Source organism: Drosophila melanogaster, chromosome 3L (genome assembly GCF_000001215.4).
Source record: "Drosophila melanogaster chromosome 3L".
NCBI lineage: Eukaryota > Metazoa > Arthropoda > Insecta > Diptera > Drosophilidae > Drosophila > Drosophila melanogaster.
This window is the reverse complement of record NT_037436.4, coordinates 16852360-16872851: the sequence shown is the minus strand read 5'-3', so window position 1 is coordinate 16872851 and position 20492 is coordinate 16852360. Positions and strand designations below refer to the sequence as shown.

The 20492-nt window shown below is 42.3% G+C and overlaps 6 protein-coding genes across 11 annotated transcripts in view; 1 reads left to right on the top strand and 5 right to left on the bottom strand.

Annotated features, from left to right (window-relative positions):
- Positions 1–7557, bottom strand: part of Lmpt (Limpet) — a 57193-nt gene extending 49636 nt beyond the window's left edge. The window contains exons 1-2 of one of the 3 annotated variants that reach the window (NM_140673.5): positions 7415–7557; positions 5906–6186 (exon numbers count right to left, since the gene is read on the bottom strand). In NM_140673.5, coding sequence (NP_648930.1) covers positions 5906–5986 — 81 coding nt within the window. In that variant the 5' untranslated portion in view covers positions 5987–6186; positions 7415–7557. Of the gene's footprint in view, positions 1–5905; positions 6332–7414 lie in introns of all 3 variants that reach the window. The other 2 variants (NM_001259879.2, NM_206388.3) reach the window with 2 other exon arrangements.
- A 305-nt stretch (positions 7558–7862) lies between these two features.
- Positions 7863–9688, bottom strand: CG9951 (uncharacterized protein). The gene has a single exon (NM_140672.3). It carries the CDS (start codon positions 9604–9606, stop codon positions 7939–7941), a length of 1668 nt encoding a protein of 555 aa, NP_648929.1. The 5' UTR covers positions 9607–9688; the 3' UTR covers positions 7863–7938.
- A 646-nt stretch (positions 9689–10334) lies between these two features.
- Positions 10335–20325, top strand: Rh4 (Rhodopsin 4). The gene is made up of 2 exons (NM_057353.4): positions 10335–10970; positions 19613–20325. The coding sequence occupies exons 1-2, from the start codon at positions 10382–10384 to the stop codon at positions 20158–20160; spliced, it is 1137 nt and encodes a 378-aa protein (NP_476701.1). The 5' UTR covers positions 10335–10381; the 3' UTR covers positions 20161–20325.
- CG13029 (uncharacterized protein) lies at positions 11014–12230 on the bottom strand. Of its 2 annotated transcripts, NM_140671.2 has the most exons (3): positions 11811–12230; positions 11601–11698; positions 11014–11542 (listed from the first exon to the last, which is right to left on the bottom strand). In NM_140671.2, the coding sequence occupies exons 1-3, from the start codon at positions 12153–12155 to the stop codon at positions 11119–11121; spliced, it is 867 nt and encodes a 288-aa protein (NP_648928.1). In that variant the 5' UTR covers positions 12156–12230; the 3' UTR covers positions 11014–11118. The 2 variants fall into 2 exon arrangements, with proteins under 2 accessions (NP_648928.1, NP_001261975.1); NM_001275046.2 differs by lacking the exons at positions 11601–11698; positions 11811–12230 and having other exon boundaries at positions 11014–11591.
- Positions 12323–13772, bottom strand: sinah (sina homologue). The gene has a single exon (NM_140670.2). The coding sequence runs from the start codon at positions 13592–13594 to the stop codon at positions 12539–12541; it is 1056 nt and encodes a 351-aa protein (NP_648927.1). The 5' UTR covers positions 13595–13772; the 3' UTR covers positions 12323–12538.
- sina (seven in absentia) lies at positions 14140–19101 on the bottom strand. Of its 3 annotated transcripts, NM_001300160.1 has the most exons (3): positions 18900–19101; positions 18327–18832; positions 14140–16555 (listed from the first exon to the last, which is right to left on the bottom strand). In NM_001300160.1, the coding sequence occupies exon 3, from the start codon at positions 16432–16434 to the stop codon at positions 15490–15492; it is 945 nt and encodes a 314-aa protein (NP_001287089.1). In that variant the 5' UTR covers positions 16435–16555; positions 18327–18832; positions 18900–19101; the 3' UTR covers positions 14140–15489. The 3 variants fall into 3 exon arrangements, with proteins under 3 accessions (NP_001287089.1, NP_476725.1, NP_730206.1); NM_057377.4 differs by having other exon boundaries at positions 18327–19101; NM_168689.2 differs by lacking the exons at positions 18327–18832; positions 18900–19101 and adding an exon at positions 16868–16933.
- Positions 20326–20492: the final 167 nt, after the last annotated feature.

Sequence of the window (20492 nt, the reverse complement as noted above, 5' to 3'; positions counted from 1 at the left end):
TCATCTGCTATATTTTGTTGTGCAACTAAAAACTCCGATTTGACTTGGGTTTATTTGGGCTTTAATCGAATATTATTGACTTAGTAATATACAAATCTCATTTCAGTGATAACATTGAAGTCATTAATAGACTCATTCCAAAACCAAGAAAATGTAAACATATGTAGATGGTAAAAATATGATATCACTTTGTTACTTTGTTATCACTTTGAAACTTAACAATTACTTGACAAATATTTTACTACATTAGGTGCTATTTGTGTGACCCCAACTGTGTATACATAAATAGGTGCCAAGTGGAGGCACGCATGACGCGAGCTTTGCAAAACTCTGCGCCAACTATAATAGACATTTGGGTTTTGGGTGGCTGGGGGATTTTGGGTTTGGGGAATGGGGAGTGGTGCAGGTGGAGCGGCCCCATGACTGTTTTATTTGAAAATTTTTGGAGAAAGGCCACATGGTTACGAGGCAGCGACTGCAGTTGCATTCCAAGTTGGGGTAAAGACCGCCTCCTTATTGGCTAGTGGCGAATGCTAAACGATGACGTAGAGCTTTATTTTAGAACAATAAATGGTTCAGGCGAAGAACGTTTACTTAACACACTTATTCGAGCATAAAACAATAAAGAGCTGGAAAAACAGAGAACCCGTTTCGCCTTCATTGTTATATGTGGAACGTGTCTTTAGCAGATTAAATCCTGAAGTCATATGCAAATATTTTACTCTTGAATTCCGATACACTGCCAATAGTGAGATAAGTTCTTTGATTATTCATTTTAATTATTCCCACACATTGATAGTTGTTTTTTTTTTTTAATTGCGCTTCCTGTCATACTTAATTAATTAATACTTAATTCCGTTTTTAAGCCGAAAAAGGGGAAACAAAGCAGCAGCAATATAAATATAAGCCCCTTTTGCCTTAGGAGATTCATTTTACTTGAAGGGGCTCAATTTCCGATCGGCATGCTTTTCTCCAGCGATGACGTCACCATCGCTTGGCTTTAAAGCCAACACAAATATTGACTCTAAGCTTAAGATGTGATGACGAGATTCGAAGGGTAATGCCGGCTTCGTTGCTACGTCGTCGTAGCAATTTGAATTCGAAACGCTCAAACTGGATTTTTGGTGGCCTGTGAAATGTTGGCTGGTGCGAATGATTGCCAAAAAAATTAAAGCCAAACAAGCTGACAAAAAAATATCTACTAAATACACCTAATGCAAATTCTGAGGTTACCGCAGTTCAGAGCCAAAAAGCGAATCACACAGCCAATGGCATTGGGCATTAAAGCAATTTAAATAAAACGCCGGTAGTTAAGTCGAAATTGATGTCGAAAGTATATTTGAATGGAAAACGTCTAAGAATAGACGAAACGAGCCGAGCGTAAACTTTTTGTGTTAATAACATTTTCGCCAGCTGTTCCAAAATAAACGAATTAAAGTCCAAATCAATTAAATTAATAATAACAACATTAAATGTGCGACACGCCCAGGCGTTCGAAAAAAAAAAAAAACATGATGAAGACAAAAAGAGGCAGTGGCAGCCGAAAATCCGGTAGGTGGATGACTACCTCCTGCCAGATGGAGGATGGCGTGGCCCAAAAAGGCGATAGCGTGCCGGTATTCCATTGCGCAAACACAGCCATGTGATATGACAGTGCCACCTGGCCATCCCCACTGCCCAGCCCAGCCAGGTCCGTGGCACACCACCCCGGTTTTTGAAAGGTGTGCAAGATGATATCCCACGCCCAAACCCTCCAAAACTCCCCCATTTGCCGTTCACTTCGCGCCACCACAACTTTGGACACAATGATAGCACTGTAAATTCAGAGCATTTGGATCTAAAGACATTCATACATTCAGCATACTGTTATTAGGTTGAATAATTTCATCTACGATCATATATGTACTGCACTTCCCACGGGTGGTTCATGTTTCTTAAAAACATTTAGTCTTGAACTACGTATTTATAATTTTGCAAAAAAAAATGTTTAGTTTATATATAATTATTATAATATAAGCCATACTGCTTTCCTTACTTTTTTAGCACACAACAAATTACTTACAACAGATTTAAGTTTTATTGAAGTGCTGTTTATTCTTAGTGCTATTTTCTTCACCTCTGCTGTGTGCACATCTAACACGCCCCTGGGAAATATAACAAAGGCACGCAACAATCTACGGAAAGACCAGAACGGACACCGGAATATGACCGATGATAATGGGGGAATTTGCGGGACGGGGGACGCTTTTTTGGCGCCCTCCCAGCCGAAATTCAAAAATGTATTTCAAGGCGCGACGGAGAGCTCCATAATTTGCAGCTTGAAGCCATTTGGCCGCCAATTGACGGGCAATGAAAACTAATAATGCAATTAAAAACGTTGACAAAGTTGTCAACTGTCAGGCGGCAGTAACTAGATACCAGTTACCAGTGGGCAAAATGCGAATTGCCGGATTGCCGGACTGGCGCAACTAACTGACAAGCGTTGGTCGCAGTTCGCCAAGTGCAAGGTTGTTTTTTAAAACGCAAATAATGCCGAGCGTAGCGTCTCCAAATGCAAATATAGTACATACCACACAGCCACTCATATGCACATATGTACGTTTCTATATATGTAACTTCATAGTATGTACATACATATATAGCCATATAGCCCGGTATTTGGAAAGCCGCAGAGTGATTGCCTCGGGTTTCACAGTGTCAAAATAAAAAGAACGGAGCATAAACTGACTAAAAATGTTGAGGGATGCAAGGCCAGGCATCCGAAAAACGGCAAACAGAATGCCTCTTTGAAATCGTTTTATCTAAAAGCTTTTTTTTTTGATAATGATAGTTTGATAGCCCTCAGAAAGCACTTCAAAATTCCGCTCTTTTAGTCGATGAAATGCTAATAAATTCTTTGATTAATGTAAGACTATTTATTTAACATATATAAACTGTCTTTACACATACAGTTTAAAATAAAGATTTTCATAGCTGCTCATCAAATTGAGATTTAGTTACCGATTTATTCAATAAAGTTAGCAATCTTATCTCGTGTTGTTCTATCTGCGCCAACCCAAAAGCCACAAAGTATTCCTGTTTATTGACATGTTTATTAGATACCGATCATTATTTTGACAGCTATACGATACAGCACTGGTAATTCTATATATTAAGATATCATTATATGAATAACGTATCTTATGGATTCTCAATGGATACTTATAGCAAAAACGCAACATGGACTTGTGAACAAAATTCTTTGGGGTTGGTTCGTCAGCATAATGATGACTCAGGTCTAGTTTTTATTCCGCCCCAAACAGGAAAGCAAAAGCCACTGGTTGATAAATTAAGTGGCGACTATAAAGATCGCAATCTAACCGAACAATTATAATAAAAGATTCGCCACCTTCTGAAGCAATTAAGACAAAGAGCTCGAACGATTTAAGAATCGAGTTAATCAAAATGTCTGTGTCGTTTTTTTGAGTGCACAGAAATGGAAAGTCAGCTGCAACAAAGTTGGCGACACACAAAGAACCAAAGAACAAGAGCCTCCACATCCCGAAAATGAAGCAAGAAGGGCGATGATGATGCACCAGATGAGTCAGAACCAATCTGGAAATACGAAACAAATATCAAAGGGCAACTTTTCCAGGGCCTGGCCTATTTTTTTGGGGAATACAAATGAGTCAGTTCCAGGATGAACCTGATTGAACATCTCGCAAAGAAGTGAAGTATCCCCTAGGTGAATCGAAATGGAAAAGAACTTTGCACTTCAAGTCCAAGCTGGACTTTGGCAGCTAATGAAATGATTATGCTGGCCCTACTTATTATAATTATGGGACGGCTTTTTAATGGAACTCGGATTCGGATGGAGAATCTCGTCGGCTGATGATCTCATCGATTGCATCAGATTTCGCACGGCATGTCGTTTTATGTGGTCCGCAATTTTGTTCTCGCTTCTGCTCCCCCTTTTTTGTGTCTGCTTTTTTTTAATGTGCAAAAGACATATGCAGAATATACAAAATTAGCTGTTAGCACGCCAACAGCCAACGCCATCAACTTCACAGAGCGAATAGCGCTTTTTGAGGCGAGCCAGCGAATAAAAAATAAATGTTTCATGGTCAATGCCATGGAATTGGTTGCATTGGACCCTCACAGTTGACTGACAATCGTTGACAGTCCAGATATAAAATCGCATAACATATATAATGAGCCCCAGACACAGGTACCCTCAAAAAAAAAAAAAAAACACGAATAAAAACTATCATTGCGTGTGTAGCAAATTGATTGATCTGCACCAAAGTTGTTGCCAACTGTTGCGAATCAATCAATTGACGAAAATTTCGAGAGCAAGGGAATCAGGCACAGATACAAAGATACTCTTCATTTACAGCTCATTTGACATCTCCATTCGAAACATTCAAAGCATTCGAAAGATTCGAAAACATTCCTGTCTGGCGACAGCTTTTGTGCGTTCCAGATACAAGCCATAAATAATGCGATTTGCATATGAATTTGTAACTGTTCAACATCTATTAGTTTATGAATGCATCACGCTCTCTGCCGATCGACTAAAAATCCAGTTTTAAGCATTCCATTTTCGCCTTTAATGAGACTTCCCCACCCAATTCAACATTGACCTCTACTTAAAGTCTGAGCGGTGAATTTTGAATTTGAATTCGAACTTGTTGTTGCAGCAAGTGTTTTTATTTCGCGTGTTTTTTTTTTTTTTGCATTTCAAGTGCCTCGAGTGACGTCAGCCGCAATGATTACGAATCGGAGAATTTACAAAGGCAAAATACTAAGTTATCAAAAGCAGCATGAAAAGTATTAAAGTCATCTATTTTGTCCAATTGTAAACAGTTTCATTCGCCTAAATAACAACATTTGCCAAATATTTGATTTGCGTTGTTCGTAAGATTTATTAAACTATAGCTTAAAGATACAATTATCGCAAAGATTCAAATATTTAAAAATGTATCTTACAAAAACAAACCACTTTTATGCGTATTTAAAACATTTAAACCTTTTAGGAAGCAAACTTATTATTCGTAACGCTTTTTAAAACGAACGTGTTAAGGTCAATGCACAAGTTATAAGTTATGTTTTTTAAGCTATGCACTTATGCAAATAAGGTGCATAAATATTTTATTTACACATAAATTGTCTTCAAAATTAGCTATGATTTGCTGATGATAAGGCTCAGACTTGGCTTATAGAGATAGAATAATATCCTGCTTAAAACCTATCCACTATTTGTATCATACAATGAAAGATAGTTTTCTAAAACCAAACGTTTGCCATCCAAATTCAATCTTGCACTTACTAACAAACAAACAAAAAACACATAATATCTGTGCACCGGCTGAGAACAGCGATTATGGCTTGCCAACGATATCTTATCAATGAAATTTCAGCACGTTACGTAGGCCAGGGCCAATTTTCGATTCGATTAGTCAGAGCCAAGAATAAGAACAGACGCGGAAAAGTAAAGCGGCCCGATCGGTTGGCACGGAAACAAATGGCGGCAAAGGTGATGGAGTAACGGAAATCATAATATAGAACTTAGGTGAAACGATTACGAGAGAAGGCTAAGAAGTCCCGCAGAAGACAGCGATGACAGCGATATTTATTTGGCCGAGCACATGTGTGTGGTTGGTAGTACAATCGGATCGAGTACGTATGTACATATATATTTTATTGAACAAGGCACAGACAAACAAACAAGGCAAGACTTTAAGGCAAAAAGGCCAATTTGTTTATGTGTTTTCCCGCCTGAACGGCGACGTAACACATTTGTGGGGTCGATTAATGGAAACACAGGAAGTTTGGGCCAAAATCGATCGGCCCTGCTCTTTGGCCATATCTCTCCTATATCTATATCTATAGCTATACTTTCTATATTTACTATATACCAACTCACCTTCTCGGCGAACTCCTCGCGCGGACGACGCGAAATCGTCGGTGTGGCACTCATGAGTTCCTTGGTCGGCGATGGTGTCATTATGGCAATTATATCTTCTGCCTCCGTCGGTTGGCTATCGCTTATGAATTGCACTTGCGGCTTTGGGTTCTAGGTTCTAGGTTCTAGTTGGAAAAACTCACTGGGAAAACCTATTCGTATTGCTTTCGTTTGGTTGCACTCTATTCCCTCGGTATTTCTTCGGGTTTTTTTTTTGCACTATTTATGCGGTAGCTTGCGTGCTGCGAAGTAAATTTAATTTATAACAACTCTTTATCAGTCGGCGAATTTGTTACGAATTATTACGTAGCCGTTGAAAAATGTCGCTGGCGTTAAACTGTTTTTGCCACCTCGATTCGCATTTTTTTTGCCTTTTTTTAATTCCCGCTGGAAGCGATGGTATTTATGCAATGGTCAGCGATTTGTGTTGATTATTAAATTTATAAATCAACAATAGTTAACTTAAAATAATAATTTACTTTAATTTAAATCCATTCCTTTACTATATTTTCTTTACAACAATAAATTTTTTTAATAAGCGATGTAACCAAATATTAAAAATTCGATTATCTCATAAAATCATAATTTTGTTAGGCGGATATCAGACTAATCACATTGAAAACGTTTGCCATATTTACTGCCAACCGGATGACTGGAAAGTGATTTACTTTAATTAAAATTTATCACATATTTATGATAAGTAAAGTCGTTAGATTTAAAAAGGAAATTGGGCCTGCGTGGGTGTATTTAAACTGGTATTTACTGTACTCGCAATCTGATTTCCATAACAGCTAAGGTAAAAAATTTAAAATAACAAAACTCTAATGAGTCTGGAAGTTTGGATCGTATGCAAAGAATGTTGTCATTGGACTATTTTTAGAAATAGACGTCACTAACAAAAACAAAAAAAGGTGAACCAGAACGCTTCCAAAAGAATGTGGTTGTTGTTGTTGTTGCTGGCGAACGTTGATTGACCCCGAATATGAGAATGAGGAAGAAGAAGTAGCAGAAGCAAAGCCGGCCGGCCAATTAATTGATTTATTCTATTCGATTTTCCACTATCTTTTACTGCATTTTTTTTTATTTGCCCCTTCCTCTCCAATTCGACCTTCAGCGTACTGCAATTCTAATTGGAATTCAATTTCAATAAGAAGAAGAGCGAAGAAGCAACAGTTTGTTGAAGGAGCCGCACGCACACACACGCACATCAGCGAAGGCGCACGCACACATGCACACATTTAAGCGCGGCTCACACGCACACCGGTTAAACTTGTTATCGGCCGCATGCAAGAACCCAAAAACTACAGCTACAACAACACAAAACTCTAGGCCAAAAACAAGTTCTGGAATATCAGCAACAACAACACCGCACTCGAGTGTTTTATTTTGAAACACGGCTTTTTCTCGCTGTTAGTTTATTGCATTTTTGTGGTAGGTAATTTAGCTAGGAGTAAAAAGCAATGCACACACTTAACACTCACACACACAAAGACAGTCACTCACTCGTTGCCGCGCAAACTAAAAACAAACGAAAGTAAATCAACGTAAAAACGAAACGAACGCGATCCGCCGACGCGCTTTTGGCTTCAGCTTTGGCTTTCAAAACACTGCGAAAAATACGAATGTTGCGGCTGTTGGCCAGTGTGAACGTAGCTGGCTAAAGTAGAAATACCAAAAGTACCAGGCACAACTGAAAAATACCAAAGTGAAACGGGATTTCGAAAGACGACTGTGTTAATACCCTTTAAAAGTAAAAGCTTATAGATATTCTTAATTATAGATGCCATATTCTATGAAACAAAAAATATGTTACGCTCCTATTTATTTCAATTAAAAAATATAAAGGATTTAAAAAAAAAATGGAACATTTATCTGTGAGAAAGCATTGAAACCAACTAAAGAAAAACATTTATTTTTTACTAATAAAATGAACGCTTGGCGTGCATCAATTCGTTTATTGTGATTGGCACTGGTAAACAAGTGATTCCGCGTAACTAACTCCCTGCGTTCGTCTGCTCCACGGCACGTATTTGCTCCTGGAGCTCCTGGATATGCTGCTCGAACTTCTGGATATCGCCGGTGATCTGCTGCAGACTGGTCAGCACGTTCTTCAGTTTCTCCCCATCGATTTGGACCTCAAGTTCGCGGATCTGCTTGGTCACGTTTCCCGTGAGGGAGACGCACTCGACCAGCTCATTGCAATTGGCGTGCAGTTGGGCCAGTAGCTTGTAGGCCCGCTTCGCGTGGAGATCATGCTTGGCGCTCTGGAAGAGCAGGTCGTCCGTGTAGTTGAACTGGCGCTGCAACTGGGCACCCACGACATTAAGCTGCTTTTGGAGTTGTCGCGTGTCATCCAGAACTTTGTAGATATCCGCTCGTTGCTTGCGTATGTTCCCGATGAATTCATGTATCCTGCGGGTGTACTCCTTGCGAGGTGCCAAGGACTGACTGGCGCTACGCAGGGTGGCATTAAGTTCGTTGTGCTGTTGGGTCTTGGCCAGAAGCTCCTGCTCCAGCTGCTCGATGCTGTTGCGAATGCCCTGGACCTCCTGAGCCTCCTTGGCGGTCTTTAGTTTCTCTAGGCTTTCCAGCAGCGGTTTCCTGTAATCCTGCCACTGCTGGGTAAGCGTGAGCCTTTTGCTTTGCGTGGATTTTAGCAGGGCCTCCAGTTTGGCCAGGTTTTCCTCGGAATCGGCGAGAACCAAGGAGGTGCGTTCGTGCAGTTTAAGCGTGGGCTGAATGCGACTGATCTCCTCTCTCGCTTTAGTTTCCCGCTGTTTCAGAGCTGCAATGGCAACAGCATGTGCTTTGCGTTCCGCTAGCAGGTTTTCGCATTGGACTCGCAACTCCTGGACTTGGTCGCTCAGTTCTTGGATGGGTGAAGGCTCCTCCTCCTTCTCCGCACTGGCGGGCGGTTTTACGGTCGGAATCAGGGGCGGCGCTGGATCCTCGCTGCTCACAAAGATAAGTGTTGAATCCGGCAATATCTGGCCCCACCTGTCCAGCTCATTCTTGTGCAGCACGGAGGCAATGAGATCCGTCGAGGTGGAGGATGTTTGCTGGAAGAGATTGGGTGCCTGTTGGTCGAGATACTGCTGCTGCTCCTTGGAACGCTCCTCGGGATTGGCGGATGGAATGTTGAGATTGATGTTTGGTCGAAATTCAATGCCCAGGCTACTGCAACCGAGTAATTTACGATTGCCCACGGACCGGGCAAACTGTGGGACCCAGGGTGTCTTCAGTTGTTGGGCGAGCTCCTTTCGGATCTTCCGCTCCAGGAGTTGCCTGTGGCTCAGGGTTTGCGACTTGCTGGCACCGTCCTCTGTGCCTTGACGCTCCCGCGGAAGTTGTTCGATGAGAAACATTAGCAGTCGCCGCAATTCCACGGCATTGGGATACAAAAAGGTCTGATAACCAATATCGCCTCGGTAACCGCTATCCTTGCAACCCTGCGCCAAGGAGCTGGCCACTCCGAAGCGCTGGGCCATCGCTCCGCCGGGGAGAGTGCGTGGAAGCTGCAAGTCTGGACGAATCTCCGCCAGACAGCCGGAGACTGCTCGCACCACCTGTTCCGGGGTGAAGTCGGACAGCTCATCCGTCGGCTCGATGGTCGCGTCCACCTGGTGCAGCTGGTGCATGATTATCTTGTCCACTTCGTCCATGATTCGCTTTATTTACTATTTATTTTCGCATTTTAATGGGAGTGTTTTTTTTGTGACCCAATTGTGACAGTCACCGCGATTCGTGAACAAGTTGGTACGGCAACGTTAGCGGGTTTCTTGAACCGATGTGGCAGCACCATTTAATTCAAAAAGTTCTTTAGGTTGTAACTAATTTGTTTGTACTAAAAATGTTATTTACAACTGCATTAAAAGCAATTACGGAATTCGGTTAACCCACCTGCCACAAAACAAATAATTATATTCAATTAGGATTGGTATTCAATATTTACTTTGAAAACATTTTTGCAGCTTTCTAAGGTTTCTTTGGACAATGTTGAAATATTAAAATAATAACTTATTTATTTCTTTAAGAATGACTAATAAGCAGGCAATCCTTATCGGAGATTAATATAAGTTTCGTCATATGCAAAGATATTCTTGTGTCACCCCATTTTATTTTTAACATTTACATTTACTGTACCCTGAAATTTTAACCCTGACACGGTGTCTTAACGTCATTATTTTATAACCAACCCTTTGCCCGTGATTGTGCGAAATACTTGCTGATATATTTTTACAGCAGACTGGGCAGAAAATCGTCTTTGCGGGCACGCAACCACAAAGTCTAATTGAATTTGGTTGGCAGCACAAAATGCGATATAAACGAGGCATTGCGGTGATTGGAAACAGTTCAGCCCTGTGGCGCACACAGAGCGAAACGGGTAGCGGTTAAGGCGTATCGGTTGGGAATCGGTTCGGTATCGGGTTGACCGATATGGAGCCGTTGTGCAACGCCAGTGAACCGCCACTTCGCCCGGAAGCGCGGAGCTCTGGCAACGGAGACTTACAGTTCCTCGGATGGAATGTGCCGCCGGATCAGATTCAATACATTCCGGAGCACTGGCTGACCCAGCTGGAACCGCCCGCGTCCATGCACTACATGCTGGGCGTCTTCTACATATTTCTCTTCTGCGCCTCGACAGTGGGTAATGGCATGGTCATCTGGATCTTCAGCACATCCAAGTCGCTGAGGACACCATCCAATATGTTCGTGCTGAATCTGGCCGTCTTCGATCTGATCATGTGCCTCAAGGCGCCGATCTTCATCTACAACAGCTTCCATCGAGGATTCGCCCTGGGCAATACCTGGTGCCAGATATTCGCCTCCATTGGCTCCTATTCGGGTATTGGTGCTGGTATGACGAACGCGGCCATAGGATACGATCGATACAATGTGATCACCAAGCCCATGAACCGCAACATGACCTTCACCAAGGCGGTGATAATGAATATAATCATCTGGTTGTACTGCACACCGTGGGTTGTCCTGCCGCTAACCCAGTTCTGGGATCGATTCGTGCCAGGTGAGATTGTGTGTGTGTTTAAATTGAAAACCAGGGATTTTTTAGAAGTTTTATTTATAAATATCTGAAATATTCTTTTTTTTTACTGGTAATCATTTCGGAAAGTTCCTAAATACACAGTACATTTTTTGGATAATGGTTGGTGCTATCAAAAAGTAGTGGGTGCCTGTTTGGTTTGCCACTTAGTTCCATCGTGGGGCAGAGGACTCCTAATGCTGGGCGAAATAAATGTCCAGAGGCCTCGTTTTCCCATGAAGGCCATGAAGTTGCCCAGTAGCCCTTGATTGTATCTATAATCCTTTGGCGTATAGAATGTGGTATTCAGATACAATGCTGGTATCTGATATCCCAACATTATGAGTGATAGAATGCAGGCATAGATGTTGATGATGAAACTTATGTTCAGTGCTATTAACTCGCAGCTCATTGGTTTGAGAAATAGGAAAAAGCGTGAAAAGTGTAATACAACATATTGCCTCCGAATTTGTTCATCAATTATAAGCAGATTTACATGCGTTGCCAATGACAAAAGTGATCCAATATGCATGTAAACTGTGAACCAGAAAAAGTACCTTTGGAAAGGAATGGTGGTAAAGTTACAATAATATCGCTGTCACCAGTAACTATTACCTGTAATTAGTGTGGCCAACGCAAGTCGCAGTGAAGATGCAGTGATGATCCCGCCTCAGAATGCAGCATTCACACACTTTGCAGTGCCAGGATCTGGGCTGTATTAAGTGTCACATACATATTTTGTAATAATGTTTAGTATCCGCACATCCACTTTTTACAAATGCTTTTTCGTGGATATACAGAAATATTCTATGGCAAATACTTTACCGGCACTAACATCTGGCAGTGGTCACAGAAGTGCCACAGGTGCTTCTCCTCTGGGCACGGAATCTGGCGATCCTTGGGCAAGGAAGTCACCGCCGAGGAGTTGCGATGGCAGGCTAGCATATTTCCTAGCAGATTGTAGACAATAAATAGTGCCATAAGCCAGGCGATCTTGAAGAACAGTCCATCGGTGTCGTATATCCTGGGCAACATATAGAACATTTCCACCGAAAAAAATAATACCGTTCCCACTAGAACGAATCCCACTGCGCTGGGATGTACGATCTTTGCGAACCGCTTCGGATTGGCGTTGGCAATGTACTTGCATCCTATCATCATGAAGCACATGGTTATATAAAAGATACAAGCTGTAGTAAGAATTATGAGTTTTATGTGTAATTCCAAGGCTTCTTTCGAAATTAGCACATGACAAGTATCTGAGTGAAATAGGGATTGTAAATAAAATTCACCGGATATGAAACCCTATCCAAATTATATATGAAACTCTAAATGATACGTTTCAATCCTTTATTCTTTTCCTAATGTAAATCCTTAAAACATCAACACCATTCTTTTGAATCATAGTGATTTTGAGTAGTTCATTGGAATTCATAGGACTAGCTTAGCACATGTATTAATTTAATATGCACTTATCTAACACGCTAACAGCTACCAATCAGCGACGAAAGTCCAATTTATAGGGGGGGGCAGAGATACGGATACGCTAGGGGTTAGTTGGTACGCTCCTCCACCTTCCTAATGACCACGTTCAGGGCAAGATTACCGTCCTCAGAGAACAGTTCGACGGTGTGCTTATTGAGCACCAGGAAGTCGGCGTTGGTGAACGAGGAGAAGTTCTCACGGATTGATCTTGGCTTGGATTGCCAGCGGAGAGTGCGATTATAGGCCTCCAAGGAGATGTTATACACGAACTCGGCGGCATCCTTCATGGAGCCGATCATCCGACAGGCGGTGAAGTACTGCTGACAGTCCTCTCCCAAATTGATCTTCTCCAGCGAGAGGAGGAAGTGCCGCCCATGGCAGGACTGCACCATTGTCCAGTCGAGGGCACCCTCCAGATTCACATTGGTGGCCAAAAAGATGATGTCGTTGCCCTCCATGGTGATCACGTTCTCGTGGGAGCTCATCAGGTGCTGGTATACGTCCCTCAACGGTCCCTGCCAGGAGCACTTGTCATCCGGATACGGGCAGAAGTACGGACGGCATTCGCAATCCTCCTCGTGCTTGGTCTTCTCTGCGTAAGAGAGCCGCGCTCTGCAGCCGAAATGCGAATGCTTGCAGGGAAAGATCAGCTTGGAGGCCACCTTCTCCATTGCCAGGCTGCGGATGTTGGTCATGAACACCCGGCAGACGGGGCAAATGGTCAACTTTGAGCGGCAGGTGGAGCAGATGAGGTGGCCACGCGGGCACTGCATAATTGGCGGCATTATGTAGCCAAAGCACACCGGGCACTCGAGCAAAGCCATTAGAAAATCGTCTCTTGCACCACTGCGTGTTGTGTCCAATGGCCCAGTGGCCACAATTCCCGACTGCACAGCCACCGAGTCCTTCCGCCTAGACGGCACCAGTTCTCCGGCAGCGGCTGCGTCCGGGGATTGCCGCTTGACCACCACAACGTGCGTGGTCTCCTCCGGCGGCACGACCAACGCTGGTGCCGATTGACGACGAGTCAACATTTCTCCGGATGCCGTTGGAGTGTCAATAGTCCTTTGCGGACTTACCCGCTCCGGCCACGATAACTGGGGGCGTGAGTTGCGAACAGACATCTGTGCTTCAGCCAACAATCAATGCGCAAGCTATTAATCCTAAGACCTAACAACCAAACGATTCTGAAGAATGAGAGTGCCGATGGTTTTACTTTTTTTTTACTTTTTCTGAACACTGAAATTTTGCTTAAAAGAATTCGAAAATACAATCTGTACCACAATACAACGAAGCTAAAAGTATAATGAGCTACTTTTACTTCGGAGCCTACTTGCTTTAAATCATTTTAAAATCAGCTTAAAAATTTATTTTTGAAATTGGCCTAAGTATCCTAGTAAGATACCAATCCAGCTAAATCTTTAAGATGCTTCGGCGGTGCACCACTAAAAACTTGTGCCATCTATTATTGCAACGTTTTAAAACGCATTAGAAGTAACCCAAGTATCTCAAAGATAATCCAAATTAAACAGATAACTGATTTAAATCGACAAGTTTATAAAGTGGCGTAGCTCTTCTTTGTAATTCAGCTTCCCCCAGATTAATTTCAATAATTAACGAGCATTGTTTACTTTTACTAATCATGTTTATTTCAGTTTTGTAGTTTTGTGTCTGTGTGAGTGATCTCATATGGTAGTGGCGCGGTAAATCGGCGCATTAAAAGCTAATTACGGTGCAGATGCTTAAAATCATTAATTTTTCTTCCGTTTTCGATTGGGAAACGTTGGCCGAATGGAAATCAAAACCAAAACATGAGCCAAACCGGGGAGATCGTCTTAACTAGATAGAAATTTAAACATTAACATTGCTTTATATGTTTGGGGGGACTTGGGGGGAAATGGGAAGGGGCAACTGTCTTTTTAGCATTGCGAAAAAAAATGTTTTCTTTTTTTTTTAGTGTGTTTTTGTTATTTTGTGATGGTTTGGCATGAACAAAATTGCGGGTCGCAGTTTCGTTTAGGCTGCAACTTTCAAACAACTCTCGAGTTATTACAGATTATCGCTATCAAATATTACTTTTCTTTGTGGGTTATTAGGTTTGTTAATTTCGTTAAACTGTTCGTTTTACTTATTACCATTTACAAGTATTGTATAAAATAATTTACATTAACTAAACTAGACTTTGCAGTACATGTTCGAGTGGATGAGTGACCTCCTCGCCTTTCTTGCTGTTCTCCTCGTTTTGGTGAGTGGGTCTGTGTGTTCCTAGCGTTCACTGTAGTAGGTGGTGGGCACGTGGGCACGCGCAGGCAGCTCTGCTCCAGGTGTGTGGACCTTACGAACTAAATTAAACTAAAGCAGAACCCCATGAACTAACAAAACGGGTAACACTGAAACTTTGAAATATATAGTATTGTGTGTGCGGTAACTGAAAAATCATGTCCTAGAACTAGAGTACCAATCGAACCGATTAAACATACAAACATACAGGTCAGCCACGATTTTCGCATTCGACAGGAAAGTGTGTTATACAAATCTGCGAAATCTCACCAAAAATATTTGGCATTTTTCTGCAAACGAGTGAGATTTACACACAGTCATGTGCAAACTAAAAATGAAAATACGAATTTTAAACGCGGTTTTACAGGTTTAACGAACGTGTGCAATAAACACTGAACATCACTTAGCAATTGCTTTAATACGCTTTCCATTTCGCTTTGGAAAATTGTGAGTGTCTTAGCTTAAAAATCAAAGAAAACTGCGATATCGTGCCGAATGTGATAATCGAAGCAGCCTGATATTTCCATAGATATATATACATATGCATGTAAGTGGCTCTTAGAATAGAGAATCATTTTTATAAAACAACTCTGCAAAACTCTTTCTTCTTAATCTCCAGACTCACAATCTGTCCACGAGTTAGACGCCTGATGCGAACAGAGGGCTATAAACTATATATGTATTTGTATCGGAATAGTAAACACAAGAAATGAAAGAACCCGACGAATTGACAGTGCGTTTAGACCAGAGATATGGTCACGTTAATGCCCAGGTTGCCATTGTCGGCGAACAATTGCGCAATCGACGTGTCGAACACCAGGCAGTCCGAGTTGTGAATTGCGGAAGCGACGCCCTCGTGGATCGAACGCGGCATTGCCTCCCAGGTGAGCCGGCGTCGGTTTCCGTTCAACTCCAGGCGATAGACAAAGTTCTCCGCTTCCTTGCGCGACCCGATCAGCTGAACGATGGCAAAGAACTGCTGGTGTCCGTCGTACTTCTCCTGCTTCTCCAGCACGAGCATAAAATGGTGGCCGAAGCAGGACTGCATCATTACCCAATCGACGGCGCCGGGCAGGTTGATGTCGGTGGCCAGGAACACGATGTCCTCGCCCTGCAGCGTTGTGATGCTCTTGTGCGACATCATCAGATGCTGCATGACTAGGTCAAGCGGGCCCTGCCACTTACAGCTGGCGCCCGGGCACGGACACAGGTAGGGCCGGCACTCGCACGTCTCCTCGTGTTCTGTCTTTTCCGTGTAAACCAGCGAGGCGGTGCATCCGTAGCCGGAGTGCTTGCACGGGAACTTGACGTTCGAGGCAACCTTCTCCATCGCCAGGTTGCGGATATTCGCCAGCGGACCGCGGCAGGTGGGGCAGCAGGTGAGCTTGGAGCGACAGGACACGCACACCAGGTGCCCGCTGGAGCACTGCAGGATCGGCGGTAGCACATAGTCAAAGCACACGGGGCATTCAAACAGCGAGGTCAAGTCGGCGGACATGCCCGCATCACCGCCACCGGCGGACGACAGCGAGGAGCTGGACGACGAGGATGTGTTGGCCGAGGACGTGTTGCCGGCACTGGAGGATCCGGTCGAGGTGCTCGTGTTGGTGGCCACTCCCGTGGCACCGGCTCCTGCTGCTGCTGCTGTCGGTTCGCGGCGCTTCGGGTTGATTTTATTGGACATTGGAAGGGTTCTCGCAACGGCACGAATGTGTCTACAATTCTTCTGGGTCCCTGCAATTCTCGCCAGGTTCAGGTTCTTCGCCCTCCCGGTGGCTTCGGCAATGGCTTTCTTGTGCTTCTGTCTAAAATGAGATACAATCACAGGTCAGTGAGTAATGCGGTCAATTTAGTCATAGCATATGTATAATTTTTTTTTCTTTTTTTTGTAATTTTGTTCGTTCAGTGATAAGAAACTCCAAAAAACAATAACCTACAAAACCATACAGATATCTTAACAAAAATAGTTTGTTTCGATTAGGCTTAGTTAATCCAAAAATAACATATATCAACCAACAAAAAAAATCACAGTATAACACACTGCATAAATGCTGGTTTAAATTTGAACATATGTTATGAGCTTTCTATCGATTTTGCGGCTTAAGTTCGGAGCATACTATTGATTTGAATGTTCATTCCAAACTATTGTGCCCACTGGGACATGAGTAATAGGCAAAAATATTTTTCCATGAAGTAATAGAAATGAAATGAATGCAAACTGTGTAAGCAAAATCTACTCGATTGCTATAAAAAATGTTGCCCAGCAAAACTACTATCCATTTGTAATAATTTAATTTGAGCCTTATTAATTTAAAACTTATTTCGCGTAATCACTACTACTAGGTAGTTCGTTTTTCGTGCCGCCCAATAGAAAAGCCAAAGCGATTTATCATTCCTGGCCTTAACCTTGCCGTGGATTCCCAATTGTTGTAATTACCGAAAAAAGAAAACACACGCATTTGCGTGTATGGGAATTGCATTTAAGCAATTACTTAAAGCGGAACGTATCGAACCGGAGTTGGTCTGCGAAAAGCAAAGACACAGCCCGAGGTCGCCGTCACGTCTCCGATCGAAATGAAGGCCCGATTCCGATTCCAACTCCGAGCCCAAGCCCAAAAGCCTCTTGGCGGCACGTGTGGAACGGCGCAAATATGTTGGCTCTTATCAGGCGGAGCTGACGGAGCCGACGCTGATGGACGGCCATTAGGGACGTCGACCCATGGCGGGATTGTGCGATGGTGGGTGTCGTGCTGGTTGTAATGGGTGTGGTTCGGTTTCACGGGTTTGTCCACTTTGGACAGAATGGGCACACATTAGTGTGAACAATATGCTGTGGGTGCTTTGGTGCGTTTATAAGATAAATATCAATATAATAATATAAAGTTTTCGTAATTGTTTAGCTTTGATGTACAAACAAAACTTGTTCTCTTTCCTAACGGGAATATATTTGCTATATGATTGCTATCAAAATTTTGTGTGAAAGGAGTTCAGTAATATTGTTTATATTCGAAAACAAACTCAAACCTAAAAAATAAATAATATGTTTCCTTATTAACCCAAAACAAAAACACATGAAACGCATGAACATACAAATGTTTAATACTTTACCCTATATATTGGAAAAATTATTTGAACATTTGCCATTATGAAATTCGTACCATCGCCCGCATAAACGTAATATCGTAATGAAGAGTGCGTAACGTAACAAATGCAACGAGGATGTGTAGGGGGTGGGTGGCGGTAGGGGATGGCAGCCGCGGGGAGGGAAACTCACACACTTACAACACAGACACAGATCGCACACACATAATTAACAGTTCGTTTACGTTGCGTACCGTTGGAAACGTTCATACGGGGTAAAAATGGTAATTGCCACAAAAGTCATAGCCATGAATATAATTAACTTAGCTTCTGCTTTCATGAGTTGCAAAATGGTAAAATAGAAAACGTAAGTTGCGGAGCAAAGCGAAATGCGACTATCTTTCTTTAATTTATGCCGCCATTAAGTGCGACTAGGCTGCTGTTTAAACAGCAACAACAACTGCGAAATACATAATCGTTGATATGTAAACTTACATGGCAGGCTGCCTCCAAGAAATTGTGCCGAGGTATTGGTGCCCCGCTGCGTTGGTGTGTGTGTGTATGTGTATATTTTATTTTCTTGTTATTTTTTTGTTTCCTTTTTTATCAGTCAGTCAGCCTTTACGGCCATGCACACACACACACGCATACAGCCAGCATGTGTGTGTATATATCCTAGGTGCAAGTTCCGTTTTTTACGTTGCAATTTGTTATTTTTTTAACCGCATATATATATATAACCAATGCAGGTGGTTTTGCTACTGCACACGCACACTGGGAAAATGGAAAAACTGTTTTGATTGCTTTTCGCCTTTTCGTTCACCTTGCACCGAACCGAAACTCGAAATTCAGGCGTGAGCTAATTTCATTTGGCTTTTTATCTAATTTTCTTTAACGCGACCCGCACACATACACATTTATTCATATTTAGCTTTACTAGTTATTTTCGCCTTTTCTGCCTCTGTGTTGCTGCTGCTGCTGATGTTGTGTTGTTGTTGTTGCTGCACAAAAATAAACCATTTGCATTTACACACAGGCAGCGAAATGGGTTTTTTTCGTGTGTCTCACTTTTTCTATATTGCGTTCTTTGATCGTCGCAGTCGGCGTTTATTGCACTTGCCCTTGCGCGGTGTGGAATTCAGTCTTTTTCGGCATTCTCCATGTACTTTGGGCGTGATGTCTGCCTTTAGCTGGTTAATTAATTAATTTACTTTACTATACTGAGTTTCTTCTAATGTCCGCGTCGGTTGCAGAGATGGAACCCCAATTGTCGTCTATTCGATTCCAGATAGTCGATTACACGCAATCGGCAACATCGCAGTGCCTCCTGGTAGCTATCAATTGCTGTCATCGATTACTTAACAGCCTTGCCACGTTTGTCAAATTAATTTAATAACAGGAAAACATCAGTTTTGAAATAATACAAATCGAATCAGGCGCATAATTTTTAAAGGATCAAAGTTAATAATGTAGTCTGTTACTCTTATTGACAACTAAAGCCTAATTTTTAAAATAATTCATTAATAAATACTTTTTTATGATTTATAGTATTTCCAATCAAATAATATAGGCAATACAAAAAATTAAATAAAAATATTGATTGGTGATACCTTGACCTTGTGTCACATCATTGGCGGGAATGTTTAAGAACTTAGTTTGGATCGGGAAATTCGAAGAAACAAATTTACGAAAGAGTAAAATTGCGTTTTACGAATATGAAGTAAATAAATATCCTAATACCAAAAATCCCATTAATCTTCTTCACTTTTATGCATTTCCAGAGGGCTACCTCACGTCCTGCTCCTTCGACTATCTTTCGGACAACTTTGACACCCGGTTGTTTGTGGGCACCATCTTCTTTTTCAGCTTCGTGTGTCCCACGCTGATGATCCTTTACTACTACTCGCAGATCGTGGGCCATGTCTTCAGCCACGAAAAGGCCCTACGGGAGCAGGCCAAGAAAATGAACGTGGAGTCGCTGCGCTCCAATGTGGACAAGAGCAAGGAGACGGCGGAGATACGGATTGCGAAGGCGGCTATCACCATCTGCTTCCTGTTCTTCGTGTCGTGGACGCCCTACGGCGTAATGTCGCTGATCGGGGCATTCGGGGATAAGAGTCTGCTTACACCAGGAGCCACGATGATCCCGGCCTGCACCTGCAAACTGGTGGCGTGCATAGACCCATTCGTCTATGCCATAAGTCACCCCAGATACCGCTTGGAGCTGCAGAAGCGCTGTCCCTGGCTGGGAGTCAACGAAAAGTCTGGGGAGATCTCTTCGGCGCAGTCCACGACCACCCAGGAGCAGCAACAGACTACCGCTGCATAGAACCAAGGACAACTCTACTCTAAGACAACTGACCATGTAACATGAAAGCCAAGGAAAAAGTATAAAATGCCGACAACGAAACTGTATAACATTAATTTTATAATTTGTAGTGTGACATTCTTGAGTTTGAAATAAATAAATAGTAACTTATTGCAAACGAAGTAGAAAATGAGTCCCGTTTTTTATTTGAAATTCGGTTCTTTGATGTCATTATTTTGTTACTATTTCTACACTTACACTTAAAAATTAAATAACAAATTCAACTCAAATCCTAAACACATTTACACAGTTATTTGGAGCCTCTTCATTCCTAATAAAATCATAAAATCGAG

Bases quoted from the DNA above. Each gene is read 5' to 3' on its own strand.
- CG13029 (NM_140671.2), bottom strand. From the start codon at position 12,155: ATGTGCTTCATGATGATAGGATGCAAGTACATTGCCAACGCCAATCCG. The intron at 11,699-11,810 runs GTAAAGTATTTG...CACTTAATACAG, and splicing joins ACTGCCAGATGTTAGTGCCG to CCCAGATCCTGGCACTGCAA. The intron at 11,543-11,600 runs GTAATAGTTACT...TCCTTTCCAAAG, and splicing joins GTTGGCCACACTAATTACAG to GTACTTTTTCTGGTTCACAG.
- sinah (NM_140670.2), bottom strand. From the start codon at position 13,594: ATGTCTGTTCGCAACTCACGCCCCCAGTTATCGTGGCCGGAGCGGGTA.
- sina (NM_057377.4), bottom strand. From the start codon at position 16,434: ATGTCCAATAAAATCAACCCGAAGCGCCGCGAACCGACAGCAGCAGCA.
- Rh4 (NM_057353.4), top strand. From the start codon at position 10,382: ATGGAGCCGTTGTGCAACGCCAGTGAACCGCCACTTCGCCCGGAAGCG. The intron at 10,971-19,612 runs GTGAGATTGTGT...ATGCATTTCCAG, and splicing joins CTGGGATCGATTCGTGCCAG to AGGGCTACCTCACGTCCTGC.
- CG9951 (NM_140672.3), bottom strand. From the start codon at position 9,606: ATGGACGAAGTGGACAAGATAATCATGCACCAGCTGCACCAGGTGGAC.